This window comes from Fringilla coelebs (genome assembly GCF_963513975.1).
Source record: "Fringilla coelebs genome assembly, chromosome: 28".
NCBI classification, from domain to species: Eukaryota; Metazoa; Chordata; class Aves; order Passeriformes; family Fringillidae; genus Fringilla; species Fringilla coelebs.
Window position 1 is genome coordinate 157,900 of NC_140054.1, and position 27,319 is coordinate 185,218.

The following is a 27,319-nucleotide window of genomic DNA, read 5'->3' on the forward strand; positions in this document are numbered from 1 at the left end:
GCTGCAGTTTGATAAATGCTGACCGACAGGCATTAGGAGCTTTGACTGATTCCCTGCTCCCAATTGTCCCAGTTCTGCTGGAGCAGAAGTCAGCAGCTTGTGGACATTATTTAGTTTTTAAATACCTCTCTGCACTTGTGCCTGGGTGTGATTTCATGAGATGTGATGGGCTGAACAGACAAGGTTTTGCTTTTCCTCTGCTGCAGCTCTTTGCTCCTGCTGCATTCAGCCCCTTCCAGCATCGTCACAGCCTGCTGTGAACTCATTTAACCTGCTGAAGTGGCAGAGGAAAAAAAACAAACAGCTTCCTTCCTCCTCCTGTACCCAAACTGCATCTCTTTCTGCTATTTGAGTGGACTAAACTGGCTAGCAAAGTGCTTCCGTAGGCAAAGGGGATGGTGGTGTGGAGGCTGCCTTCCCTTTTTGGTGGCAGAGAGCTGCTCGGTCAGCTCCAATGGCCATGAAGCCTCGGCCGTGACCCTCCTTTTAATGCCACTGCTACCATAAAATCCCACAATGGTTTGGGTTGGAAAGGACCTTAAAGCCCATGTCATCCCACCCCCTGCCATTGGCAGGGACACCTTCCACTATCCGTGGTGCTCCAAGCCCTGTCCAGCCTGGGCTTGGACACTTCCAGGGATCCAGAGGCAGCCACAGCTTCTCTGGGCAACCTGTGCCAGGGCCTCACCACCCTCATGGGAAGAATTCCTTCCCAATATCCCATCTAGCCTCTGTCAGTTCAAAACAATTGCTCCTTGCCATGCCAAGGGCCAGTGCACTGGAACAACAGCTATGCCAGTGGGAGCACTGGGGGTCCTGCCTGGGAGAGAAAAACCTTCCCAGTCCAGAAGGTGCTGTCACTAACACTATGAATGCATGATGCAATCTGCCCTGATTTCTCTAATCAACCCTTACTTCTTTTTTATTACATCATTTACAAAATGAAAACTTGAAAAGTACTTGGAAGAGTTTTAAAAATTAATACCATTCCCTTGGTCACCCCAGTTGCTGCTCCAGATCCTGGGTTACAGGTTAAAGTGGGATAATGAATTCTGAGTGGGATCCCAGCCCTCAGTGCTTGTTCCATGGGATGCTTTGTTTGTTTCCTTGTTTGACCCCTCTAAATTGGGGGTTTCAGCCTGCTCAGGAAGAGAGGAGGGACGACCAGGAGCTTTTGGGAAGAGACCTCGAGGACAGGGAAGAAGGGGAAGCAAAGGAAGAGGGTGCCAAGCCAGAACAGAAGCCGGAGTCTCTGGAGAGTAAAGAAGACAAGGATTTGAAAGCTGCCCAAAAAGCAGTGAAAAGACACAGAAACATGTACTGCAAAGTTGTCTTGCTGGATGACACCATATTTGAGTGTTCTGTGGATGTAAGTATTTTGGGGGTTTGGTTCTGCTTCTCCTCTCTTCCCTCTCCCTTCTGCTTCTCTTGAAAAATCACCACAAACACGATTTAATAGGGGCCTAATGTGCTGCCAGGGAATTACATGACAGGTTTTACTGCAGGACAAGCTTGCTGTAAGCTATAACAACTTATTTAGTGTGTTGTAAAAACCTCTGGGTACTAGGAATCTTTATTTTATTGTTCTACAATTCCAGGGTGCCGTATTTTATAAAGGTGGGGGGAAGTAAAAAAAAAAGAACAAACCCAAACTTTATATTACTTGCTGTTCATGATCTCTCTTATTTGTATCTCAGGCTAGAGTTTAGGTTTTTGGGGTAGGTTGCAATTTTCTAAATAACTTTTGCCTTCGTGGCTTTGCATAAAATGGGTTGTATAAAATTGATTTGTGCTTTTCTAGTCCCCCAAGGTACCTTTACCTCTCAGGCTGCTGGTTCACTTAGCTCCTGGTGCTTGGATGTAAAGAAAAACATACTGTGTTTAGCCTGCAGTTGAATATATTTCCAGTAAACAATTTAAAATTATGTTGACTTAGAGCACTGCAACCCTCTTCATTTGAGAGCTTTTTTTCTCCTTTATTTTGTGTATTCTCTCACAGGGCTGTGGTGCTGTCAGGGCAATAAAAAGAGAGCAGAAATCCCTATTTTAGTATCAAAGTACTTGTCTGGAATATTAAGAATCTGGTACTTACCATTGGAACATACTTCCACCAGCTTGTTTTCCCTCAGTCCTGCTGGTAAATGGGCCAGGAGCGGGTATGTGGGCACAGGGCTCCTTGTGGGAACGATCACCTTGGGTGATCCTGGGCAAGTAGGTCAGTGCTGAGTGTTTGTGTAATGGTGGCGCTGCTGTACTGCCTGGGATCAGCTCAGAGCATCACTGCCCCCATCACCTTCTTGGCCAGGGAGACTGTGTGCAGCCCCAAGGAATCTCATCCCCAAGTCCCAGTGACAGCTTGCTGTGGCTTTGTGCCTTTGTTTGCTGCAGCGATGCCTTTGGATACCGTCATGGACACTGTTGGAGGGAGAGTCAGGGAGAGCCTGACTTGAGCAGGCCATGAGAAATGTGTCTCTGTAGGTCCAGAGTGTCGTGATGGACACTGCAGAGGGTTAGGGGGGCCATTGTGTCAGTGAGACTCTTTTAACTTGAGAAGCACCCTTGGTTTTAGTGCCAGTGTAATTCTGCTCTGGCTGTTTGAGAGTTTATTAAGATTTAATTGGGAAGGAATTGCAAAGGTGTAGGCTAAGAGCCGCACAAATGCCTTTATCCAGGGAGAATTAGTGTTTTCAGACATCCTTTCCGACTGACAGCCCTGGAAGCTTTTTCGTTCCTGTATCGGTGCCAATTCCTCGAGGAATACCCAGGCTAACACATACATTATGTTACCTATAGAGTCACAATGTGTGCACAAAGGACCTGACAGCTGAAAGGCTGAAATAAAGGCAAGGAATAAAACAAGGCAGGGGTCTTGGAGCAGTTACCATGCAGAGAAGGCTGACAGGAGACCTGCGGGCATTAGTGAAGCTGATTTTGCGTCACTGGAACTGCACTTTCTTCTAGCAAAGCCGCCAATGGAATGAGCTGCTTCTGGTTGCCATAGTTTTATGCCTCAGGGATGTTTTCCTTCATGCTTTTGGACTAAAAGGGTGTCTGTTCCTTGGCCAGTTTACTTCTGCAGGATTTGGGGAAGAGAAAGAGAGGAAATAGGAATGCTCAAAGTGTATTTCTGGAGGTAGGAAGCTGTGTGCTGAGCAGCTTTGGGCACATGAGGCAGATGGAAGAAGCTGGTTTTCATCAGCAGAGAAGGGTGATGGAAAGGCCATGGAAATCATGGGCTTTGTTTTTTTCTGAACATAAGAAAAGTCAGGTTGCCCCTGAAATGAATAGGTTGTAGCAGCAGTTTCATCTCTTGATCAACACCTGAATCTGGGAGATAGCAGCACTGTAGATGTACCTTGGGAGGGAAAACCTCTACAGATCCTTGGTGTCTATTAAGCTATATTGTAAAGTCCAGCTTTGGGGGATTTTTCAGACATGGAGCTGGTGGGAAGAGAGAGACTCACTGTGGTTCTTGTCTCCATGGAATTTTTATGTCTGGTTGCCTCTGGAATTTTTATGCCCTTTCCTGTAAGGAGTCCTTGCTCTGAACAGTCAGGAGATAAGATTTGGAACTAGTCAGGACCTTTTTTCCCCTTACTGATAGTTCACAGTGTGGTTTGATCCTCTTCCCTTCTTCCTCTCTCCTGTGAACAAAGACAGGCAAAATCAGCCCTGTCCTACAGGATTTCTTTGTCTATTTGCAGAAACACACCAAGGGTCAGGATCTACTCAAAAAAGTCTGTGACCACCTCAATCTGCTGGAAGAAGACTACTTTGGTTTGGCCACATGGGACACACCAACTTCCAGGGTAAGCAGCTGCTGGTCTCAAGGGGATTCAGCTCTTTCTGCATCATCTCCCCAGCTAGGAAGTAGGGCAGAAGCTCCTCTGCAAACTTGTTTTGGTGTCCTTCCTAAATATGGATTGCGGGTCATGACACAGGAGGAAATGGTGAATAAATGACTATAGGAGTGTGGATTTTCATCAAAAAGCTATGTGAATCATAGAATGAATCCTGGTGAACTTGGGTCTTCACCTGGAGAAAAGTAATTTTATTCGTTTACTGCAAAATGATGTCATTAAGTTGTAAAACTGGAGGAGTCCGGCTGTCCTGGCACTGGTGTCAGCATTGGGAAGGTTTGGTTGGAGCCATCCAGAGCATTTGGAGTTGAGCCTTTGCCCTGCAGAAGAACAGATGTGACTCTCTACCAAAGCTCCTACTCATGGTTTCAGTTTAAGGTCTTTGTTTGATTTGACTCAAGCAGTATCTTTTGAGACCTTGGTTGCCCTTTAACTCAACAATTACGCGAGGTCTATTTCATAAAGGCAGAAGTGAGATAATTGAAATGAAGGACCAAATGCTGTGTCCTTTAGACCAGTCATGTTGGTCTGTATTCTGACTCTTTCTGTACTTCACCTTCAACAATCCCCTCTGGCCGGGTTACTGACTGACAGATGTCTGTTATTAAATACTTTATATTGTTTTATACACAGGCAAAATAGCAACCAAAACTAATACTATTTGAGACAGGCAGAACTCCTAGTTTATTTTACAGTCTTTGGTGTCTTCCAGTTTTCTTGGATGTGAAATGTGTTTCCATGTATATAACCTGGATATTTTTTATATCAGAGAATTTTTTTTTTGTCAGAGTTTGTTCTTGCAGAGGGAGTGGTAGGTGTACTTGTAGATCCAATTAAGAGCAAAAAGAGTGTAACTGGAGCAGCTCAGCTTCTTCTGCATGTGCTGTGGGCAGCTCACTGCTGCATTTGGATATGAGGAAAAATTCCTTCCTGGAAGGGGTTATCATGCCCTTGGCACAGGCCACCCTAGGAAGTGGTGGAATGTCCCTGGAAGTGATCAAAAAGCTTATAGATGTGGCACTTGCAGACACTGCATAGTGCTAACCTTGGCAGTGCTGGAGTAATGATTGGACTTGATGATCTTAGAAGGCCTTTCCTAAATGATTCTGTGGTTTCCTGGAGCCTTGGACTTCCTCTTCTCATGCCCAGGCTTTTGGCATTGATTCTTCTGGAAGCAGAAACATGTACCTTCTCCCCCAAACCAACAAGGGCTGAGAGGTTGTACAGCTTTTTAACTGTAGGAACTGAAAACAGATTGTTTTGTCACATCTGTGTCCCAGAGCTGGAAGGTGGGGCAGATGAGGCCACTGTCCATGGATTGTTCAGCTCCAGTGTGGAGCAAGCTGGTTTGGTTTGCTCTGACGGGTGAAAACACCATTATTTTTTTTTATCTTTCTGGTTATGTTTCATTGAACTTTGAAATCTGAAGCTCTCCTGCTGTAACTTCCAACAAGACCTCCCCAGAGTTATTGATTCACAGGTGAAATGGTGTTAATAGGATCCAGGGATGAGCTCCTGCACCTCACCTGCAGCTGTGTAGAGCAGGTGGAGATACATGTGTATATTCCTGGATAGGGAAAAATTGTGTGGGACATTTCCCACCTTGATATTTAGGGAATAAATTTTCTGAGGACTAGTAATTACCCACATGGGCATAGCAGAGGGTGACAGTGGGATTAGGAGGTTGTGGCAGTGGCTGGAGCAGCTGGGCACCATGGAGCAGCAAGGAGCTCATTGCCCTGAAAGGAAGGTTTGTTTCCCACTCATTCCTGACCCAGTGGGATAAAAGTGCTGTTGAGTGCTGTTCCCATCATTGTCTGCTGGATCTACCAGGGTGGGATGCATGACTGTACCCTGGGCTCACCCCAGTAACGAGCAGTTGTGGCATCAGCTCAGCCATGGAGATGCTGTGCTCCAAGCTGTGGCCCTAAAAAGACAGCAAATCTTCCTTTCAAATGGATTTTGTATCCCCACTTTTATATGTTAGAGCAGGCATATAAAAAGAGAAGATTAAGTGTAAGTATTGATGTCTCCCTGCCATGAAGTTACGTGTCCTTCTGGTCACGAGAGATTAGCTTGGGGGATTCAGTGAGTTAATTCCTTCACCTTGGGAGACCTGGACATCCAAATCCTATTCAGAGCTGGTGAAAATGAAGAGATGGTTAAATGTAACCTCTCCAGGAGGGTTGCTAGCTCAGTGCGAGTACCTGCAGCAGGACAGGCCCTGACTCCTGCAAAGGGAAAAGCTCAGACCATGGAAAAAGCAGGAATTGTGTTTTGAGGCTTAAATTGCACCACCATCCCACAAAACCCCAAATTACAGGGAAGGGGGAAAAAATATATTTCTAAATTTGTAGCAGAGATAATACTAGAAACTTGAGTCATAGTTAAAAGACATGAAGTTTATGTCACGCTCGTTTAAAAAATTCCAGCCTTACTCAGGAGTTGGATGTTTTTACTCATATTTCAGCAATTAGGTCATTGAAAACTATAGCTAATAATAGAAAGTCTTGGTGATCTTTGATCTGAATAGGGTAAGTAAGGAGACAGGGTGCTTAAAATTAATGTATCTGTCCTATTTACCTATTTTTAAGGGTTCTGGAGAAAAAAGGCGTTGTAGAAGTGCCCCTGGTAGCTGGCTGTGGCTGTGGCCATACCCGATACTCTACTCTTGCAGCCCTGAATAATCTTTCCCCCCCACCCCCCACTTGTTACTCCTGCCTCCCTTATGAATCCCTGGTAGGTGAATGGTTGGAAACACACCCACGGAGACCACAGTCTGGAGTGAAAGTAGTGAAGAATGCACAGTCTCTTCAGTTTCCATGGCTGCCTTTGTGTCAAATATTGTCTTTCTTTTTTTCTGTATTTTTAGCAATTTTCAGTTTTCTGTGGTGTTTCTAGAATGTCTGGTAAACTGTGAATGTTTTTATCCTCTTACAGACGTGGCTGGATCCTGCCAAAGAAATAAAAAAGCAGGTTCATGGTGAGTAGATTTAATTTCTCATGTGGAGGGGGTGTGGTTTCTCCCAGTGTGGCTTTGGTGAGCCATCCAGGGGGCCCAGGGATGGAGAGAGGTCAAGTGAGGGTGTCTGGCAGGGATCAGCACAAGTTCAAGCAGTCTGTGCATTCTTTCTGGCCTTCTTAAGATCTTCTTAATCTAGATTTAGGAAAAAATGTCATTTCCTTGGCAAAACAGCTTGAGGTGTGTTTGTGTGAAGCAAAACCACACTGTCAATGCAGTGCTGAAATGGGGATGTGCTCCTTGCTGGAGGAAAGGAAAATGGGTGTCAGTGGGAACCACTGAAATCCCAAAGGAGATTGGGAGACCTCAGGCAGAATATTATGGTGGAATAAGGTTGTATGGACTCTGAGGCTGTTTTGGGGTCCAAACAGGGGCACTGGAATTGCCACATGATAAATGGCTTGAGAAATATCAGCTCAAATACCAGATGGTCTCCCAAGTTGTGTTTTAAGGTCTGCTAGCACTGAATTAGTTCAAGATGAGGGCAGTGTCAAAATTAAATATGTTTTAAGAGGCTTTTGTTTTCTCTTGGGAACAAGTCTGACTGCTTTAGAAGTTCTGGGAAGGAAAATACTGGTTTTTGGATCCTTTTGGTGGGAGGCCGAGGACAAGGTGTGTCATTAAATGCAGATTAGGGGGGCAGTGCAAGGATGTGGAGTAGGCAAAGCTCCTGGTCCTACCATCTTCTCTTGGAATCAGTAGCAGGGTGCATGTGAAGGGCAGGAACTGCTCCATCCCTAAATTCATCCAGTGAATGTAATGAATGTCACCCTGCTGTGAAATCTGGTCCCCTGGGGATGGGTTAAATGGCAAATTACTTGATTTTACTTGAAGTGAAGGTATTTTGCATGTACATACGAATGTGTGGACACCAGTGTGTGGTGGTTTAGGTAACCTCTGCTCCCTTCATTGTCACCTTGGAATCACTTGTTTTGAACTGTGTGCGATGAAAACAACGCTCCTTGTGTTTAGCCCCAGTTACGGCATTGCATAAGAAGTAAATCCAGGAATGCTCCATTTCCCCTGTTCCCTGTGTGAGATTGGGATAAACTTCCAAGGGAGTTAAGTGCAGGGGTAGATCTTCTCTTTCTGAAATAAATCTTATTTTGAACTAGTGTTAAAGGGCACAGCAGGGGGAGGTATAACTATGGAAATTGTTCAGCACTAGCTTCTACTGGGAAATGGGATTGTTTTCAAGGAAAAGAGAGTTACCTCTCAGCTGTGTCATCTGGGCTGTCCATACCACATATCCTGCCAATTCTATGTGTGTCTATGTGAATTCTGACTTAGTTAATGCCTGTAATGGTGCTATACAAGGTTTGCAACAAGGCGTATTTAAACAATTAGGTCTGGACTTGGAAAGCTCTTCCTGTCTTGATGCTTTCTGTCTTCATCCAGGGGTTGATGCTTGTGTTGGGCTAAGTTTAAGCTGTGTCTGAGCACCTGATCTCAGTGCATTAGGCTGAGGAGTGACTTAGCACAGCCTTCTTTGAACTTTGAAATTTGGGTTAAGCAGTAAACCAATCAATTCAATTGGCCAACCAACTAATTTATTAATTTATAGCCTATGTCTGACCTATCCTCATGAATCCCTTTTCAGTCAGTGAAGAAACATGTCGGTCATTGAGCTTCTTAGCAATTAATTTAATTTTTGCCACAAGTTGTGTTTAATCCAGGTGATTTTTCCTGCCTTGCTTTTTTTCCTCCTGTTTTTCTTACCTGCTGTAAATGAAATCACATCTTACACAGGCGTTAAGCTGCAGCCAGGTGTGAAAGCAAGCAGAATCGGATCAGTGGTGAATCTGCTAAATTCTGAAGATCAGATTGGCTATTCCCAGCTCTTTTTTTGTATCAGCTGACCATCACAAAGCTGTCCCAGTGTGTTTATTTTTCTCAAGTTCTCCCTTGTCATTGCAGGAGGCCCCTGGGATTTTACCTTCAATGTCAAGTTTTATCCGCCAGATCCTGCCCAGCTAACAGAGGACATCACCAGGTGAGTTATCTGGGCATCCTACTGACACGTTCTCCTGGATATGGAATAGAAATGTTTCATATTTGGGTGATTTTCCCTCCTTCAGCAAGGACATCAGATGCCTTTGCCATTTGGAGGGGGTTTGGTTTGTTTTTAGTGCATGTGAGGATGCTCCCACACTCCACTGGAGTCCATGTGTAAAGCAGTGTCATTTATAACTCGGCCATGTGTGTGTTCATATAGAAAAGTAAATTCTTACCTAAAGCCAAGATTTTCTGGTCATAGTGTCCTTTACTCCTTTTACAGAGTGGAGGTGACCTTGAATCCCCCAGTCCTCCATTCTGTTTACCTTGGGAATAAGTAAAAATTGGAAACAAGCATTGTCATATGTTCATCAGTGGCACAAAAAAAGAGACTGATCCTTAAGTTAATAAATTTCTCTCTGTTCTCTGTGAATAGTATTTTTCTTTCTGCCCTCAGGTATTACCTGTGTCTGCAGCTTAGACAGGACATCCTTACAGGGCGACTGCCCTGCTCCTTTGCCACCTTGGCTCTTCTGGGTTCCTACACTGTACAGTCAGAGTTGGGAGACTATGATCCTGATCTCCATGGCCCAGATTACATCAGTGAATTCAAACTGGCCCCAAACCAGACAAAAGAGCTTGAAGAAAAGGTTGTGGAGCTTCATAAAACATATAGGTAAGGCCTGGTGGCTGGAGGACTTGTTTGTGCACAGCAACACATATAAGGGAAATAATGGGATTTTCTGATGTTTTCCCCATGTCTGTGAGATACAGAAAACCTGTGGATGTCCCATCCCTGGAAGTATTCAAGGCCATGTTGGATGGGGCTTGAAGCAACCTGGGGTAGTGGAGGGTGTCCCTGCCTATGGCAGGGGGTGGAACGAGATGATCTTTGAGGGCTCTTCCAATCCAGACCATTCTGTGATTTTATGGTGACTCTGTGAACATTAACTTTTAACAAAAAATCTGATACTTTGGACAAAATCTTTCTAGAAGCAGGAACTCTTTTTTTCCTGCATGAAGAAATTAAGTTTTTAGAAAGCAGATGGGAAGTCTTGCAATTATTTAGTAAGAAGTGCTTTTTTTTTCCCCCACAGAACAGCCATGAAAGTGGAGTTTAGTTCATGTGCAAATGCAAAATTTGCTTGTTTTAACCTTGCCCTTTGCCTTTTTTTAATGTGTTTCTTTGGGATTTATGTAATTTTGGATTTTAGTTTGATCTAGTTTCTCTGCTTACACACCATAGCCTACAACCTGTTTGGGCCATTTGTCTACCACATTTAGTGAGTAACATTCATTTCCTAATGAAGGAAGTGGAAGGATTCCAGGTGATCCAGGAATTACAAACCTGCAGTAAGTGTTTCCAACTGCAGCCATGACCTGGGCAGGTGTATCTGGTTCAGGTAGGGTTGAAAAACTCCTGAGACTCTCCCTGGTATCAGATTCAAGGGTAAACCTCTTCCTCATCCTATTTTGGACATATCTTCCTAGAAAGGTAAAGATGGAGCAAAGACAAGACTTTCTGACAGGCAGAAGGGAGCAAAAAACTGGAGCAGATTGGGATGGGTGGATGTGGGCTTTGGCTGTGACCACTCAACACTTCACTCAAGCCTGCAAATCAATATTTTAAATTGATTCCCCTCCATTTACACTGAGAGGAGAGGAAATGAGGGAAAATAAGTCCTGGGCCTCTGACAACTTCATGACTTGGAGTCAAAGGCCGTTTGCTGTTCTAGAAGTGGTGGATCACAGTGCTGAATTATTCATGGCCTCATCGGCAGGAGACTTTAATGTATAAGATGTAGTTATATTTAATCTTTCTGCATGTGCAGGAGAAAACAACACATCCCCATTTAATTTCTGTTCTATATTTTGTGAACATTAAACTTCAGAGGGTTTTCAGTTGGAATCATAGAATCATGGAATTGTTCAGCTTGTAAAAGACCTTGAAGACCATTGAGTCCGGCCACTACCTACCCCATCACTAAACTATGTCCCCAAGTGTAACATCCATGTGTTCTTTGGACACTTCCAGGGAAATCTCTGCTAAACCCTGCTCCAGCCCTTGCTACTGTATTTGCAAAGCACAAGGCACATACCAAGATGGTGACTGCTCCTGGGGCTTTCCTACAAGATTGTCCTTACAGTGGACTTTGCCCTGTCTCCCACTGCTCAAACCTCTATTTACATCACACACAAGATGTATGTGAGCGCTCAGTAAGGAAGACATTAAAGGAGGGTAGAAAATGAAATGTATGCAGCTGAATCCTCTCCCAGCAGAGCTGTTAATGTACCTCATCCACCAGAAATGTATTAACAGGGACACTTCAATAACATTGATAATGGCCTCCATTATCAGGATGTCTTTGTTAAATTGTGCCCCTCCTGCAGACAGGGCACCATCTGTTCCTAGAAAACCCCTCATTCATCTGATCCCCCGGTTGGAATCTCTACTGAGTGGTTTCAGCTGTCTGTGTGTTTGGTTGGAGAACAATAGCTGGGTTTGGGGAGGTCTGTGGGGATTGGGACCTATCACCTTTTGCTCAGTTGGGTTTCTTCTGCTGAATCAAGTTTTTTCCCCTCACTGTTCTTCCTCACTTCCTTCTCTAGTGCCTTTACAGTTTCACAGGAATAAAGTGCAGCCATGTTATTGGGATGTCTCCAAGCACAAATGTGGGCAGTAAGAGTGATTTCATAATTGATTATCTGGGCACAGATTTGTTTGTGTTAAAAGCAAAAGGAAGTCTAATGGATTTCATGAAGTCTGATCAGTCTCCTCTTAAAAGCAACAGTTTTGAGAATACCAATCCCTTTCTTTTTCTGCAGATCCATGACTCCAGCCCAAGCAGACCTGGAATTTCTTGAGAATGCAAAAAAGCTGTCTATGTATGGAGTCGACCTTCACCAAGCCAAGGTGAGAACCGGCGTGTGTGCACCTACCTGTGGATTTTGTAATTTGATTATCCTTCCCTTGCAGGAGCAAGTTTACCTGTTTTGGGAAGCTCCTTTGGAAAGAGAGGAAGTACAGAAATGCTGACATATAACAGGAATGCCTCAGGCATTCTTGCAAGAGAAGTGATTGTTTGTGGTTGCTTATTATTTATATGTCACAGGAAACTTTCCAAAGCTCCTCATATAGACAGGTCTTTTCTCTGAGCAACTTAGAATACAATATATATTCCCTACCAATATGAGCCTCTGTGCTCCAGGAAATGTGGGATGGGCTCTTAATGAGCGCTTTGGGCAACCAGCAGAACAGGAGAGATCAGGAGGAGGGAGGAGATTGTCAGGAAAAGTGTGAAAGAAAAGGAGGGATGGCCGTGGAGCTGGAATCTGAGTGGTGGGGAGATGAATTTATGGGAAGACCAGAGGGATAATTTGGAAGGCAGCTGTTGGCATGAAACTCATAAACCTGACACTGCTTAAATCCTCATCTGCATTCCCAGGACTTGGAAGGAGTGGATATCACTCTGGGAGTCTGTTCCAGTGGCCTTCTTGTTTACAAAGATAAACTGAGAATCAATCGCTTCCCATGGCCCAAAGTCCTGAAGATTTCCTACAAACGCAGCAGCTTCTTCATAAAGATTCGGCCGGGGGAGGTACGACTGGCTCCTGTGGGCTCCGGTGGGCTCCTGTCATCCTCTGTTTCCTCGGGATGGGCACTGTGTGTGTCCCTGGAATGGAGCGGGGTGGGATCAGGCTCTTCTCTGCAGGAACGTGTGTGTCGTCGGGGTGTCTGATCCCAGCTGGAGCTCCTAGCCAGCTGGTGACAGTGTAACTACATGTCGTCCAGCACCACCTCCTGGCATCACTGGGTATTCCCAGCATCCAGAGAAAGGCATGGGTGGTTGACAGATGAAGTTGGGGCAGAACTAACTCGTTTTTTGGAAACGGAGCAAGACAATGTCTCTTTGTCTTGTTTGCATTCAAAGAAAATAATTAAAAATTAGAATTTGCTTTTCATCTAAGTGCAGGAAGCAGGGAATGGATGCATTGGTGCTGCATCTCATGAACGGGGAAATCCCTGGTGCAGCCTGGTTGCATCAGGGAGAGAGGCTGCAATGGGGATCCACCTCTTTTCTCTTCTTCCTCCTTCTCCTGCTTTGACTGCCGTGAGCCAGCCTTGCAGGGAGGTCAGTGTTTGACCTCAGCCGACAGCTGGGCAGTATGACAGGGGGGATAAACCCACGGCATGTTGCTCTGCAAAATCCCTGTGCATCCTGAGGGATGCCCAGGCTAGTGGCTAAGCCCTCTCTTTCCTCTGACCTGAGGTCCTGTTGCACATTGTGGGGCAAGTTCTGCAGTTTGTGCCACAGCAGACCAGAGTGGTGGGCTGGGGACTGGGCTCCTACCATATTTATTTCCTGCTATACCGAAATAACTTATGCTTTCCACAGCAAGAACAGTATGAAAGTACAATTGGGTTCAAGCTACCAAGTTATCGGGCAGCAAAGAAACTCTGGAAAGTATGTGTTGAACATCACACCTTCTTCAGGTGGGTTTTCTGAACAGTAGCCTCACCCTGAGTAAACCTAGTGCTTGATTTTAACTATTAAAAATGAACACCATTCCTTAACTTTTTGGAAAAAATGGGAGAGAAATGGTTTCAGGGACAGTAGGTGTTTATTTTGCAGAAAATTTTTAAGCAAGTTCAGTCATGTAGATATGAGACATCATTAGTATGTGCATTTCCTTGGCCAAGTGGATGCAAGAGACTCCTTTAATTTCTATTTTAATTCTTCTTCACGTGCCCCTTCCTGGCTTTTGAGCAATGTGTGTATCTTACAGGCTGACTTCCACTGAGGCCATCCCGAAGAGCAGGTTCCTGGCACTGGGCTCCAAGTTCCGCTACAGCGGCCGGACGCAGGCGCAGACGCGGCAGGCGAGCGCCCTGATCGACCGACCCGCTCCCCAGTTTGAGCGCACGGCCAGCAAGAGAGCGTCCAGGAGCCTTGATGGAGGTGAGTCAGTCCCTGCTGCGTCTTCTCTCTGCCTTCTGGAGTCACCAGGATGCTGAAGTACTCCCTAAGGAACACCTGGATTCCCTGCTGTACAAAAACACAGGCTTAACTTGTCGCTGTAGTATAAGACCGTGTTCCTGCCCCTTACGTGTTTAGGAATTACGTGCCTGTAGGGAGACTGAATTGGTGCTCAGTTGGGTAGAGCAGGCTGCTGATAACACCACAGGAATGGGTTTGTTCCCCATATTGGCCATTCACTTAATGGTGAAAGTTAGACTCTATGATCCTCATGGATCCCTTCCAACTCAGAGTATTCTTTGATTCTCTGATTCTGAGTTGGACTCGGATGATCCTTGTTGGGTCCCTTCCAGCTCAGAAAATTCTGATTCATCAGACAACCTTCATTCACATCAACAAAACCGCCCAACCAAACCAAAAATTCCCCCAACACAGAACAAAAGTGGACAGTTTGGACCTAATCCACCCCTTTTGCCTTCACCACAATTACAAGAATTCCTATGATCATTCTGTTCTCTAACCTTGCTCAGTACTTTTGCTCAGTACTTTTACCTCTCCCAGTTTTTCTCCTTTTCTCAATATCACAGCACTGTGAGGTCTGTTATAGGTAAATTAACTCCGTCTCAGGCAGACCCAATACAAAAATGCAAACCAGGGGTGGTCCCAGCAGAACTGACTGATGACAAGAATTTTGGTAGGTGCTGCAGGCTTATGGCAAAGTTCTGCTTGTAAAGATATTTCATCAATTGATCTCAAAGCATTTTCCTTTAGAAAATCAGGAATTAAGCCATTCTGTTTGTTTTGTTTAATATGACTTCTTAAATTCCATAGTTTTGCATGAGGGGGAGATTTTTTGCCAGAAACTTTTTCAGTGTCTCTTAAAGTGATGCTCAGGTTGGAGTTGGGGTGTGTCAGTCAGATGGGCTCATCTCTGAGATTTTTAAAAGAAATTGATAGCAGCAGAAGAGGTGAGGCATGGAAAAGGGAGTGCCTAAGTTTGGTCCACATGATCTATATCACATATTAATATCCAGAGAAAGAGGAGCATCCCTGTGCACCATGGACACCTGCCTGATGGAGCAGGGACTGTGTTGCTTTGATCCTTCAACTTTGTTCTGCAGCTGCTCAGCACCCCATGGCCAGCAGCAGCCAGGCTGTCCCTGCTTCTGGGCTCAATGCCATCCTGAGCCTGGATTTTGTGTTACGGAGCTGGAGGGAAGGGATGGTTCAACCTCCATAAGGCAGCAAAGCCAAATTCCAGCTTCCCTGCAGTCTGGGCATGAGAGATTCCTCAGGCACAGTGCACAGCAGCGAGGGAACCAGTGCTGCTGGTTGCCCATTGACCATGCCGTTATGATCCCAGATGAGTAGAGAAATCGCAGCTTCAGTGCTACACCTGGGTGTCAGAGCTGGGAGAAGAGCAGCCTGGGAATGTGACACTCCTGCCCCCTTGACATCTGCGCCTTTGCCATGCCGGCAGTCGTTAACATGTGCCCCGTTTCTTCAGCTAAATGTGCGACTCAAAAGGTTGAGTTCAGAACCATAGAGGAAGAGAAGCAGAAGGAGGTGGTGGTGGTTGAGGTCCCTGAACCAAAACCTGCGGATCAGATCCGAGAGAAGCCAGGTATAGCTGTGGTGGTGGCTAAAACTCTCTGCAGTGCCTTTCCTATCCTCTACATGCTTGTTCCTGACAATTTCCAATTTTCACCAAATTGGTGGCTTTCTCTCTTCATTTCTTTGCAAGAAGAGTTTCCCAGTGAGAGGAGATACAGCCCAGCTCTGGAGGACTCCCTAAATTTCCACCTTGCACCTTATTAGACTGCAATTCTTGTGGGGAGGTGGGGAAAAGATTAGGATGTGCTGGCATTTGAGAACTCTCTTGTTAAATGCGGGTACTTTTGTATATATGGATTAGAAAACTTTTAAGTTTTCAAGTCTTGATCTTGAAACTTATCGTGAAGCTTCTGAAATTCTTCATCCCAGAATGTCCTTGCCATTGGGTTGGGTTTTTTTGGTGTTTGAGAAATGCTACCCATTTTGCTCTGTGGAGCTTATATTTCTGTTAGAATAGGTAGTATTAATAAATATGAATGTTCTTAAGAGGTGTGTAGCTACAACAGCATGTTTGAATACTCATAAGTGAATCATAGCAGCAGTGTTGCAAATATTTGCAGTCTTCATCACTTGGATAGTGACCACCTTTGGTATGTTAGGGCTGGAGATAATTCACATGCAAATACTTTGGGTATCCTCCTACCAGCCAGAATTTTTTGACTGCTTTACTGCTTTTGACTGCATGACTGCTTTTCTAGTATCTAGATGAAGTTTTCATGAAGTGTGGCACACTTCCTCTCCATGGGCATTCCTTGAGTCCTCACTAATCAGCATCTCCTGGTGGGAAAAGCTGGATGCTGTAAAAGCACAAGGTGGGGAATTTCAGACACCAGGGTAGATTTGAAGTTGATCACTCAAGTACATTTAATTAAAATTGCTAGGTTTTAGATAGCTTTTTTGTCTGGATGTGTTTTTCCTGGATTTTGACAGCCAGCACCTGCCTTCCTCCAGACTTTGCAAGCAGAGTCCTTCCTAGTTCCACGCTCGAGAACTGTTCGTGTGTCCCATGTCTCCTTTCCTGGGCAAGGAGCCCATAAAGCTTATTTTTGTGTTCTTTCCTCCTCTCCTCCAATACACTGTTGGGTCTGACAGCACTAAAAGCACTGACACACAATTCCATGATGGAAAATGACTACTGAGCTGCCTGCAAACCTCCTTGCTGTTCCCAGCTACTAAGAAGGATCTCCTCACTCCTTGCTGTGGTGACCATCGTACGTTTGTGTGGGTCCCCAACCCCCATTAACACCTGCAAACCTCTTTCTAGCCAAACACACTCTTGAAACTTTTGACATGAAACCCATTGCAGAGGAGGAAGAGGAGGAGGAGAAGGTAGAGGTCGTTAAGGTTCCTGTTGTCAAGCCAAAGTCAGTGGAGCTGGTGCAGCCGCGGTCAGGTACAGCTGCAGTGGTGTTTGGTGGCAGTGGCTCCTGTGCTGATGCTGCTGGGGTGAAGTGATGCAGGACAGAGGTTACACTGTTTGTGGTGGTGTTTGTTGGCACTAAAATCACTCCTGGCTTTGCTGTGTGCTGCTTTTCAGGTGTGCTCTGGGTGCAGCGAGGGGGTGCCATGCCCTGGCTGTGTGTGGAATTGAGTGTGCAGTTCTTAAAGCACCTCCCATGCTGTCCCTTCTTGTGAGGCTTGTTCCCCTGAGCTGCAGGACCGTACAGTGCCTGGAAATCAGGTTATGAGATCTGGGACTGTTGGGGGTCACCTATATTCCCCTTTATTTCTTCACTAGGGAGCTTGCCTAGTTGGAGAAGGATGTCAGAGCAACATCACTGCTGCAGACAGATTCATATTAATCATAATTAAAAGCAGAGTTGATTATTTATTGCAGGAAAAGGAGATTGAAGCCGTAGAGGGAGGTAACTGGGGACATCCCATGTTTCCGTGGTTGCTATGAAAACCACTGGTGAACAGTCACGGCCCCAAGGCTGCCAGAGCTCCAGGAACATTTGGACAATGCTTGCAGGCATGGGGTGGGATTGTTGAGATGTTCTGTACAGGACCAGGAATTGGACTCGATGATCCCTCTGGGTGTTTTCCACCTCAGCAGATTCCGTGATTCTGTATTCCATGGAATGTGTGGCAGCAGATCAGACATCAGCTGGTGTCAGACCTGAGCACATCTAAGTCTCTCCTCCTGTAGCTGCCCCTTCTCATCCACCTCCTGTACTTTGCCTCATCCTGGCTTTTCTGCTCCCAGTAGGGACTGTCAGTGAGGTGATGGCCATGGTGATGGTGATCAGTCATAGAATTCTGCAATGGTTTGGGTTGCAAGGGACCTTAAAAATCATCCAGTTCCAACCTATGTTTTATATCTCAGTGCTTTTTACTGTGTTTAAATAATGTGTTAAAATAGTCAAAGGCAGTTAATCATGAAAATGTAGCTAAAATACAGTTCTGGCAGCCCAGAACTCATTGTTGGATGGCACAGGAGAAGCTTGGTGTCTGTTACCATTTTTCCTGCACATCTTGCTACTCTGGGAGAGCAGCAAGAGAGCTGACCCTGCGGATTTACTGGTGGCAATATTTCCTTTGCTGCTTCCTCTTTAAGGTGGCATTTTAACACATCCATAACTTTTTTAGCCAAACGTGATCTTGGCAGTATTGAGATAAGCCCAATTGAAGAGGAGGAGGAAGAGAAAATGATGGTGGTGAGAGAACTAGAGCCGAAGGAGTCAGGTACCACCGCCATGACAGCTTTGCACTCCCAGCATCCTCATCATCCCAGCCGTCCCTGCCATCTCACCTCTGCACAACCTTCCCAGCAGCTGTCGCTGCTTCCGTGACATGAATACACTGGGACACAGCACCGATTGTCCTTTGAAGAGGATAACACAGTGTCTGGGTCACAGAAATGAACTGCTGTGCCAAGGAACAGGGAGAGAGTGGAGCTGGCAGTGGTGGGGTGGGTTTTAAGATTGTTTACAACAGGATGTGGTGTCTAGGAGTTTGTCTTGAAAGTGTCATTCCAATCTCTGGAAATTCAGAAATTTAAAAAAATTCCTTTTTTGCCTCCACCTTGTACATTTTTGGCCACATGGACACCTTATTCTCTCTATGTTTTATTAAGATACAGATGAGATGTTGTTACCTTTTCAGTATAACAGGAATTCTTACTAAGGAGTTGCTTGAAATTACAATTTTTATTTTAACAGCAAATTTTCTCTGAGTGACTGGCTGGACATGAGTGACCTCTTGTTCGCTGGAATATGATACACAGTGTAGTCCTGCTGCAAACTGTGATTTTGGGAATGTGAGATCATGTCAAAGATATTCTTTTATGTGACAGGGTATCTTTTTAGTGAAACATCCCTAAAAACCAACATCAGGAGAACCAAATCGTTTATTATATACCTAGGTGCACACAGGAAATTAATTTGGGCTTGCTTTGTCACACAGCTTTGGCTTGACTATTTCCTTGGCGTCAGGCAAATCTGAAATTGAAGTAGGCAGTTGATTTTGTGTGGACCTAGTGCTTGTATTCACAACTGTCGTCCTCTGAAAAGATGACTTTTGGCAGCATGCTGTTCATTTCTACACTGTCACTGGCCTGGAGGTGCTGGGTATCTTCCCACTGTGCTGCCTTGAAGATATCCAGCTCGGACACACAGCCCCAGCCTGCCTTGAAACCCACCGGGAAGTTGCTAAGTTTGCTGGAGCAATGCTTGTCGATTTTTTTTTGGGGGGGGGAACAAAAGCCTGTGTTTTTCTTCCAGAAGCCATCTGTTTCTGTGTGAGGAGATGCCCATGAGTACAGAACTCCTCATGCTGTGTCTTTTCTAGTTGCATTGGAATGGAGTCCGTGTCAGTTGTGTGTAAAGGACCCAGAAATTCATGGCACAATGTCAAAAATAGATTTATCTTTCTGGTGTGGCTTCTCTGCAGAGTGCAAGCTTGCTTTTTGTAAACCATCTGGTATGGGGTTTTATTTGATTTGATTTTAAACCATAAGGAAAATAATCTCAACTCTCCTGTACTAAATGCACAAGCTGCTTTGCTCAACATCTTTATTTCTTTTCCCTTTTTTTTCATCTTCCTCCTTCTCCCTTTCTTTTTAAATGACAGCACTGTAATTTGGAAAGACTTTGCACAATCCTTTGAAAAGTTACCTGCTCTGAACCTTGTCCCTGTCTGTACCCCATCCTCAGCAGTGGCTGTGATAACCCCAGAGCGGAGTCCCCGGCCTACCTCAGCCCCAGCCATCGCTCAGAGCCACCCTGCAGAGCCAGCCCCAGCTAAGTCCTATGTGAAGGACGTGGCCTCATCTAAAGTAGGGAAGGAAACAGCAAAATCTGATGCGAGACATGAAGAATTTCCACTAGAGAAACCCAAGGAGCCAGTGGATGCCTCAAAGGTAGGTCAGAGCGGAGTCTCTTGGGAAGAGCTGGGCTGGAGCATCGCTCAAAAAAGTCACCCCAAAGCAGCAGCTCTGTCCTGGGAAATGAGGGATTTATCCCTCTTCCCTCAGTGCTGGGTGGGAGCAGGCACAGGGCTCTGGGTGCCAGGGACATCCGAGCTCTGACATTGGGTGGAAGAAGGAGCTCCAGGGCAGTCGGGTATTGGTGTTCGTAGTCAAAGCAAGTGCAGCCTGCTGACAGATGGTTAAAAACACTGGCAAGAGTTGTATGTGATCATGGAACTAGAGTTCAGAGCTCACCCATGGCCGGGCTGTGCCCCCTGATTCCTGGTATGACAGCAGGAGGGAATTCCAGTGAAATCAGTGGTAATGGATCTGGTCTGCAGCCCAGTGCCGAAATGTTTTTCACCTTGATAGGCTTTTGCTGCGAGAGCTGGTAATACAGTGCTGCAGAAACTAAAACTTTAGTTGAAAATGGCACTGGTGAGACCTTGGGGAGTTTTTTGCTTAAATTCACTACTTTTAACCATTATTTGATCTTTCTACAAATGTCTGAGTTCTTTGCTGGGTGGGGTTGATACATGTGTGCTGTTCTAAGAAGTTGAAATAATGTGCAAAATTATTGCTGATATTACAGTGTCCTTAATATTAGCAGATATTACTGACTTATTGAAACCTTGCAGTGGTGCAGTGGAAGTGTTTGCCTTGAGACACAGTTTCCACATAACTCCAAAATTTAGCTGTTCTCAGCATTGCTGGAGCCACATAATTCTAAACATATCACACAGTGGGTCTTGTGTGAGCATCTCCAGGGAAGATTCCTACTCATTAAGGTTTGGAGATGGGGGTGAAGAAAGGGCAGTTGCTTTAAAAAAATTCCCTAGCCTGCATGAGCAGTAATTTTTAAATGAAACTGCTGAAAGGAGCTTCAGGTTGGCACTGTAGGGTGGGAATCAGAGCGCAGAGATCCCGCCCTGCTGTTCCTGCCCAGCTGCTCCCCCTCCTCCCTCATGTTACACTGAGAACAAGGAAATTTTACTTATCCCATCTTACTTATTACAGGTTTTTTCCTAAATGCTTGAACATTAGATTTTTTTCCCCCTTTAAACATAGATGTGGGAGGAAAATTTGGATTTGAACGTACTAAATTTACTGTTTCTCCAATGAAGCTGCATCACTTCTTTTAACACCCACTGATGCTTTTGCCTTCAGAGTACGTGGCAATCTAGTTTCCCTAAAATACTTCCCTTAGAGTGTTAAGACAATCTTGGCTCTCTGGACAGGAAAGAACCTAATTTGTGATGTTAGGCTTGGTTTTGTGGGTATGCCTCTTCTTACTGCCTCTTCCAACATAATACCTGCGTGCAACCCAGAATTTCTGGTTTTGAGAAGGTCTCTGTTAATTTGAGCATGTTGCTTTGTTTGGATTTTCTCTGGGAGATCCAGCTGCAAATGCCATTTGAAAACATTGCCTGACCAGCCGACTGCAAGTGGGAACCCCTTCTTCAGAAGCACTGGAGAGCACTGGTTTCAAATACAAATAATTCTCAAGCTGGAGGAATTATTTAACATACTGCTGACTAACAAAGTGCTGGGGAGCTGCTGTGTCATTAACCCCTGCCCAGGGCTGCATGTTGGTTTTTGCATGTTCCCCCAGCACTTCAAAACCAACTTTATGCAGCTGTGTTTGAAACTAAATGGTTTCTTGAAACAAATCTACTAACAAGAAATGTTTTTACCAATTTATTTCTTAAAAATAGGTGAGGAAAACACACACTGAGGTCACAGTCCCCACCACGAATGGTGCCCAGCCCCAGGTTTGTGCTAATAATTCAGTTCAGGTTGCTCACATTTTTTTTTCCCAAGGTTCAACGTAGTTAAATGAACCAATAACTCTTTTTTTTTTTTTTTTTTTTTTATCACTGCCCAACAGCAGCAGCCTGCAGAAAAAGAGGAAGAGCTGATAAGAATGAGGAAGGTTAGCCATTTTACCCTTTCACCAGCCAAATTTGACATATCATTCATGCATATGTTTAAAAAGACAGTGCTCCAATTTCTTCATGGGCTTTGGGTTGGGGTGTTGGTTTTCTTTAAACTATCAAATACTTGATTTGAGAATTAATAGCTTTTTGTCCCATAGACAACCTCATTGCTGAAATTATGCATGCTGAATGTTCAAAAGAAACACATGTGGTTTGGTTTATGAAATTTCTTCTCTGTAACAAATTTAGTTAGAAACTAAATGTAGCCTGCATTGCAAGAAATGCAAAACAAAACTCAGGAGAAAGCTTCTTTGCTGTTGATTAAGTAATAGGGAAGCATCCAGGATGGGCACGTGGTAAAGGTGCAGTTGCTGTGCACGTTGGCACACCTGGTAAAAGTCCCCCCAGGCAGTGCAGCCTCGAGCTCAGGGGTGTGCCTGCGTCTCTCAGGAACGTGCTGTGGTGACTGTGCGAGGCTTCCACAGAAACCCAGCAATTGTCTCTTTGTGGCCAGAGCCAAGGCCCCCTGGGAGCTGTCTCTTTAAAGGACTCATTGCATCTCCCATTCTCCATGAGCCAGACCCTCATTCCCAGCAGGAATTCCCACCACATGCTGCCACAGCGCTGCACTCCCAACGCTGAGTTAACTTTTTAATTTGCCGATTTATCAATCCCACAAGACCAACGTTTTAATTTTTTGTGCTTTTTTTTGTTTTGTTTTGTTTCCCCCTTTCATTTTCACAGAAGAGATCAAAGAGGCTAGATGGTGAAAACATTTATATCAGGCATAGCAATTTAATGTTGGAGGTTTGTATGAACTTGAAGCTTTTTTTGAGTTGCATTTGCTAAACCTTCTGCATCTGCGCTGAACTTCTTTCTCTTCTGCTGCTGCCCTTGTTTTTGCATGCTCTTGCATGAAAGACCTTTTGATTTCATTTTCTTTTTTACTTATGCTTCTGCATGGTGACAGTAAACATGATGATGTGCAGGCCTTCTTCCTTCTTCCTCTTCTGACTTTCATTCTCTCATACCTCCCCAAAATACATGATTGGCAGTGCTCAGATCTGCTCTGGGACCTGCTGGCTGCTCAGGGGGTCATGGATTGTAGTGCTGGGCTCACTGACCACTTTTTCATTGCTTGAAACAAATTATTTTCCTGGGGGAAAAGCCAGTCTGTGAAAATATAAAATTCAGGATAAGCTGCTGGTGAAGTTGGAGCAGATTGCCCAGAGCAGCTGTGGTTGCCCCTGGATCCCCAGAAGTGTCCCAAGGCCAGGTTGGACAAGGTTTGGAGCAAGCTGGCATAGGGGAAGGTGTCCCTGCCCAGTGCAGGGGGAGAATGGGATAGGCTTTAATTTCCCTTCCAACTCAAACCATTCCAGGATTTTGTGAAATTCTCACCCCTGTGGTGTCCAGGCCACCACAATGACCATGTTGCTTCAGGCAGAAGGAATCTTTTTGGATGCTGCAGTGGTGTTTGCAGCTTTTTCATCCTCTTCCCAGCCGTTTTTGGCCTTGCAGCACCTCATCACCCCTGGGCCCCATCCTGCCTCAGTACCAGGTCCCTCTAGATCTGATAGAGAGGCTCAGTGGTCACGGGTGGCTCATCCTTCCACATTACAGCTCCTCCCTTTGGATTTGGGAGCCCCTTCCACTTGTTTTCACTGAAGCTCAGTCTCAGAACTGACCATGCCAATCATATATTTTCTTTTCTTTTATACACTCTGATACGGGAGATGTTTTGTGGCTTCTGATACTCTGGTCCTGTGTTATGTGTTTCTACTCAAACTTGCAGCACCAGCAGCTCGTAGGGTTTCCCTGGTGATATGTCTTGAAAGTGGAGTGTACTAACTGCCTTCTCATCAGAATGTTCAAAGTATTGCAGCTTCTGTGTGGGTTTCCTGGGGTCTGTTGTTTTTTGCTGTTGGTTTTTGGGGTTTTTTTTGACTGCTACAACACAGAGCCTTGAGTGACAAGTGAAGGGTCTGCACATGATGGGCAGAGTTCGGCTGCCACCAGAGCACCCTGAAGACCACGCCTGTTGCTTTTTCACCCAGTTCAAACAGCTCCAATTCCCCAACCCCAAACAGAGCTTTGTCATTGCTTCTAACCTCTTTTTTCCCATCAATGCAATACTTAACTCCAAGCCCTTTCTGTCTCCACTCCCCTTCCCACAGTTCTGTTGGAGATGCTCCAGCCCTCCCCTACAATCGGGCTGACCCAGCACCTCACCCCCTTTATTCCCTTTATTTTTTTAATCCATGCGCTTGGCAGATCAGATACTTCACCCTCCTGAAGCTGCCTGGTGATTTTACTGAAAGGCTTTTAACACTCCACATGCACCAGCTTCCTGCAGAAAGGGTGAAACGGGAGGAAAAGGGTGACACTGAGCAAGCTGGTTCCTCAAGGTGCTTCCCAGACCCGGCTCCACATAGCTCCTCGTGGCTTTGGCTCCTCTGCCAGCCCTCCCAGGCCCTGCTCCTGCACAGTGCTGGAAAGCCAAGGTGGTCCTTCTCTCTTCTCTGAGCCAGGAGCAGCTGTAGGGTTCTTGGACCAGGCAGGGATTTACCCCACAGTCCACAGCAGAATCATTTCTACTTTTTTTTTCCTACCTAACAGGCACTTGCCTTATACTTTCATCTAGGATAGAAGCCAAAATTTATTTTCCCCCCAGAACTGTGCCAAAAAACGTAAATATTGTTAAAGAGGCATTTGGGGTTTAGCCCTCTGGAGGGAGGGTGGTATGTCCTTGGTGAGCTGCAGGAATTGAGATTTTTGGGAGGGCCCTCCTTTAGGGATGCATTTGCTGTCCTGTCTATTTGCTGTCCATCAAAATCGATGGGCTGGGTAACACCTAAAAGCACAAAAAGAGTGAAATTTCCTGGTGATGCTTTTACTGACCTTGATTTCCCCTTTTCTTGCTGCCTTTTGGCCCCATCCTGAAAAGTTGTTTGCCTTCTGCAAAAGCTTTCTTTTCTATAGCCTCTGGTTTGCTTGCAAGGAAGAACTGTTTTTAACAAGTTGACTTGCCTTGAAGTATGTGTGTTTATGCTGTAAACTGGCATCACACAGTAAAAATCTGACTTTTTCCAGATGAAAAATTTTAGCAGGAGTTTCTTGATTGATCCAACATAAAATAAATTTTCAGTTTGATTTTTTTCCAAAAAACATTAACTCATCTTTGTTTCTGAAGTCTAAAACTGCCTATGATAGCTCCTGGAGGGATGAGATGAGAGGGAGGGGAAAAAATGGTAATGGGGATATTCTGGAAACAAAGATAATTTCTGCTAGGAAAGAAGAGAAACAGGTATGAAGCGAGTAAATAAAATTTAGAAAACATTTTCTTTATCATCAATTGTATGAATACCTGGAAATACTCAGGCTAGCAGAGGGTAAAGAAAGCAAACCCGCAAAATTTAAAGATGTTAAATTAAATAACCCAAAGAAACGTAATCTGGCAGCTTTAAAAATTGTATTTGGGGAAAATCCATGATATTCCAGCTCAGCTGTCACCTGGTTTGGTGTAGCTTGAGAGGAACCACTGGCATGTCCTGCTGCTGGACAAGACCCTGTTCTGGGGTTGCAGTTTATCCCAATTAATCAAAGAGGAGGAGAGAGGATGCTCCCTTTGTGTGTTGGTAGTGTGAGCACAGTTTGGGAAGTTGGCAGTAGCTCTGCTGAGTGCAGCTTTGCTAAGCACAGCTTGGGCAGTCCTGGCTCTCTCTGTGTCCCTTCACTTATCCTGTCCTTTTGCTGATAGGATCTAGATAAGACCCAGGAAGAAATAAAGAAGCACCATGCCAACATCAGCGAGCTGAAGAAGAACTTCATGGAGTCCGTCCCAGAGCCTCGGCCGAGTGAGTGGGACAAACGTTTGTCCACCCACTCCCCTTTCCGCAGCCTCAACGTCAACGGGCAGATTCCCACGGGAGCGGATGGAGTGAGTACCTCGGCACGGGGTGTTCCAAGGGCAGCATTGCACTGGGGGATTCAGCTCCCCTTAGCTTCTGCTTATTTTCAGTTTTAATAGTTATTATTGACTTGTAACATGTAGAATGTTCTCTGAGAGAATCGAAGCTTTAGCCATAGTATCGTAAAAATGTGATTTTTTGGTAGAGAAGCGTGTAAGAATTCCTTAACTGGTATTGATGCTACTTTTACTAGTGTTGCTGTCAATGTCAGATGCTAGAGAGCACTTCCCATGGCTGGTTTGGGGGCTGGGTCATTCCTGGATCTCCCCAAAATGTGGAAAAAGCCCTGACAAACCCAATATCCAAAGACCTAAATTCTTACTTCAGAGATAACATTGCAGAAAACCCAGTGGAGAAGCACTGGCATGGGATGATTTTTCCAAAATCACTTTATTCTCCTGTTAATCTGGTATGTCATTGGGTTTAGACTTGCATTAGGAACTCCAGGTGCTGATCTGCTGTGGAGGCTTTGAGAAGACTCCTCGGGTGGCCACAGCAGGGCTGTTCAAACATGATGAGAATCTCCCTTCTTCCAGGAACTGTGTGTTAGTAACCACATACACTCACAGTTTCTCTGCTAATTTCCTTAAAAAGGTAATTTTTCAAGGAAAAACCAGTCACCAGCTGGTTTCTTCTTGGCTAACAGACAGCTCTGTGTCATACTGGGGGCAACTGGCTCAGATTTGGAGTCTGTGAGTAAAACTGTAGTTAGTGCCTGTGGTAATAAGTCTTTTAAGTGGTAAATGCAATTTTTTATTGCAACAGAAAAATTGCATCCTGACTGCAAGTGGTGGCAATTGAAGACTCTCTTGGTTGAAAGCCCAGTTTTTCCCCTTCCTTCCCACAGCCCTGCAGATGAACTAGTTCAGATGAACATGTTCAAGCCAGGCTGATACTTACTAATCAGGAAATAATCTTTCAGTGGATGGAGGGTAATTGTAACATGTACAAGGGGTTTAACACCAAGTTTACTACAGGCTCCTCAAAGCTTGGAGTAAAGCCAGGACAGCTAAAGGGTTTTTTTTTTGCCTACTAGAAAAATGAGGTCCCCAAAATGAACTTACTCAGGGTTGATTGTTACAAAATCTCAGAATGGTTTCGATTGGAAGGGAACGTTAAGTCCCTCCAGTCCCACCAGTCCCACCCTTGCCATGGGCAGGGGCACCTTCTGCTTGTCCCAGGTTCCTCCAAACCCCATCCAGCTTGACCTTGGACACTTCTGGGGATCCAGGGGCAGCCACTGCTTTTGTGGGCAAACTGTCACTGGGATTACCCTGTTTAACACATGGATAGGCTTTACCCTCTGTGGCTGAGCCTCAGCCTAGCTTCCTCAGGAGTGTGGGCAGCAGAGCTCTGCTCACAGTGCCTAGTGAGTGGGACAGGTCAGAGGCTCTCAAGCTCCACAACTGCAGTTCAAGAATTTTATCCTTGGTTTTTATGAAGAATTTCTTGCAAGGTGACCACACTGAGATCTTGGAGGGCTGCTGGTTACCATAACTGGATGGTGTGGGCTTGTCCCACCGAAGGTGGCAG

At 45.1% G+C, this 27,319-nt stretch overlaps 1 protein-coding gene across 14 annotated transcripts in view; it reads left to right on the forward strand.

Moving 5' to 3' along the window:
• EPB41 (erythrocyte membrane protein band 4.1) overlaps positions 1 to 27,319 on the forward strand; it is a 75,918-nt gene that overhangs the window by 26,656 nt on the left and 21,943 nt on the right. For 5 of the 14 annotated variants that reach the window (XM_084222458.1, XM_084222452.1, XM_084222460.1 and 2 more), the window contains exons 3-18: positions 1,139 to 1,369; positions 3,705 to 3,809; positions 6,801 to 6,843; positions 8,800 to 8,875; positions 9,335 to 9,553; positions 11,704 to 11,791; positions 12,324 to 12,476; positions 13,275 to 13,372; positions 13,666 to 13,838; positions 15,364 to 15,480; positions 16,735 to 16,863; positions 19,625 to 19,830; positions 21,594 to 21,650; positions 21,767 to 21,811; positions 22,560 to 22,622; positions 25,576 to 25,755. In XM_084222458.1, the coding sequence (XP_084078584.1) occupies positions 1,139 to 1,369; positions 3,705 to 3,809; positions 6,801 to 6,843; positions 8,800 to 8,875; positions 9,335 to 9,553; positions 11,704 to 11,791; positions 12,324 to 12,476; positions 13,275 to 13,372; positions 13,666 to 13,838; positions 15,364 to 15,480; positions 16,735 to 16,863; positions 19,625 to 19,830; positions 21,594 to 21,650; positions 21,767 to 21,811; positions 22,560 to 22,622; positions 25,576 to 25,755 (1,983 nt within the window). The remainder of the gene's footprint in view (positions 1 to 1,138; positions 1,370 to 3,704; positions 3,810 to 6,800; positions 6,844 to 8,799; positions 8,876 to 9,334; positions 9,554 to 11,703; positions 11,792 to 12,323; positions 12,477 to 13,274; positions 13,373 to 13,665; positions 13,839 to 15,363; positions 15,481 to 16,734; positions 16,864 to 19,624; positions 19,831 to 21,593; positions 21,651 to 21,766; positions 21,812 to 22,559; positions 22,623 to 25,575; positions 25,756 to 27,319) is intronic. The other 9 variants (XM_084222459.1, XM_084222462.1, XM_084222464.1 and 6 more) reach the window with 8 other exon arrangements.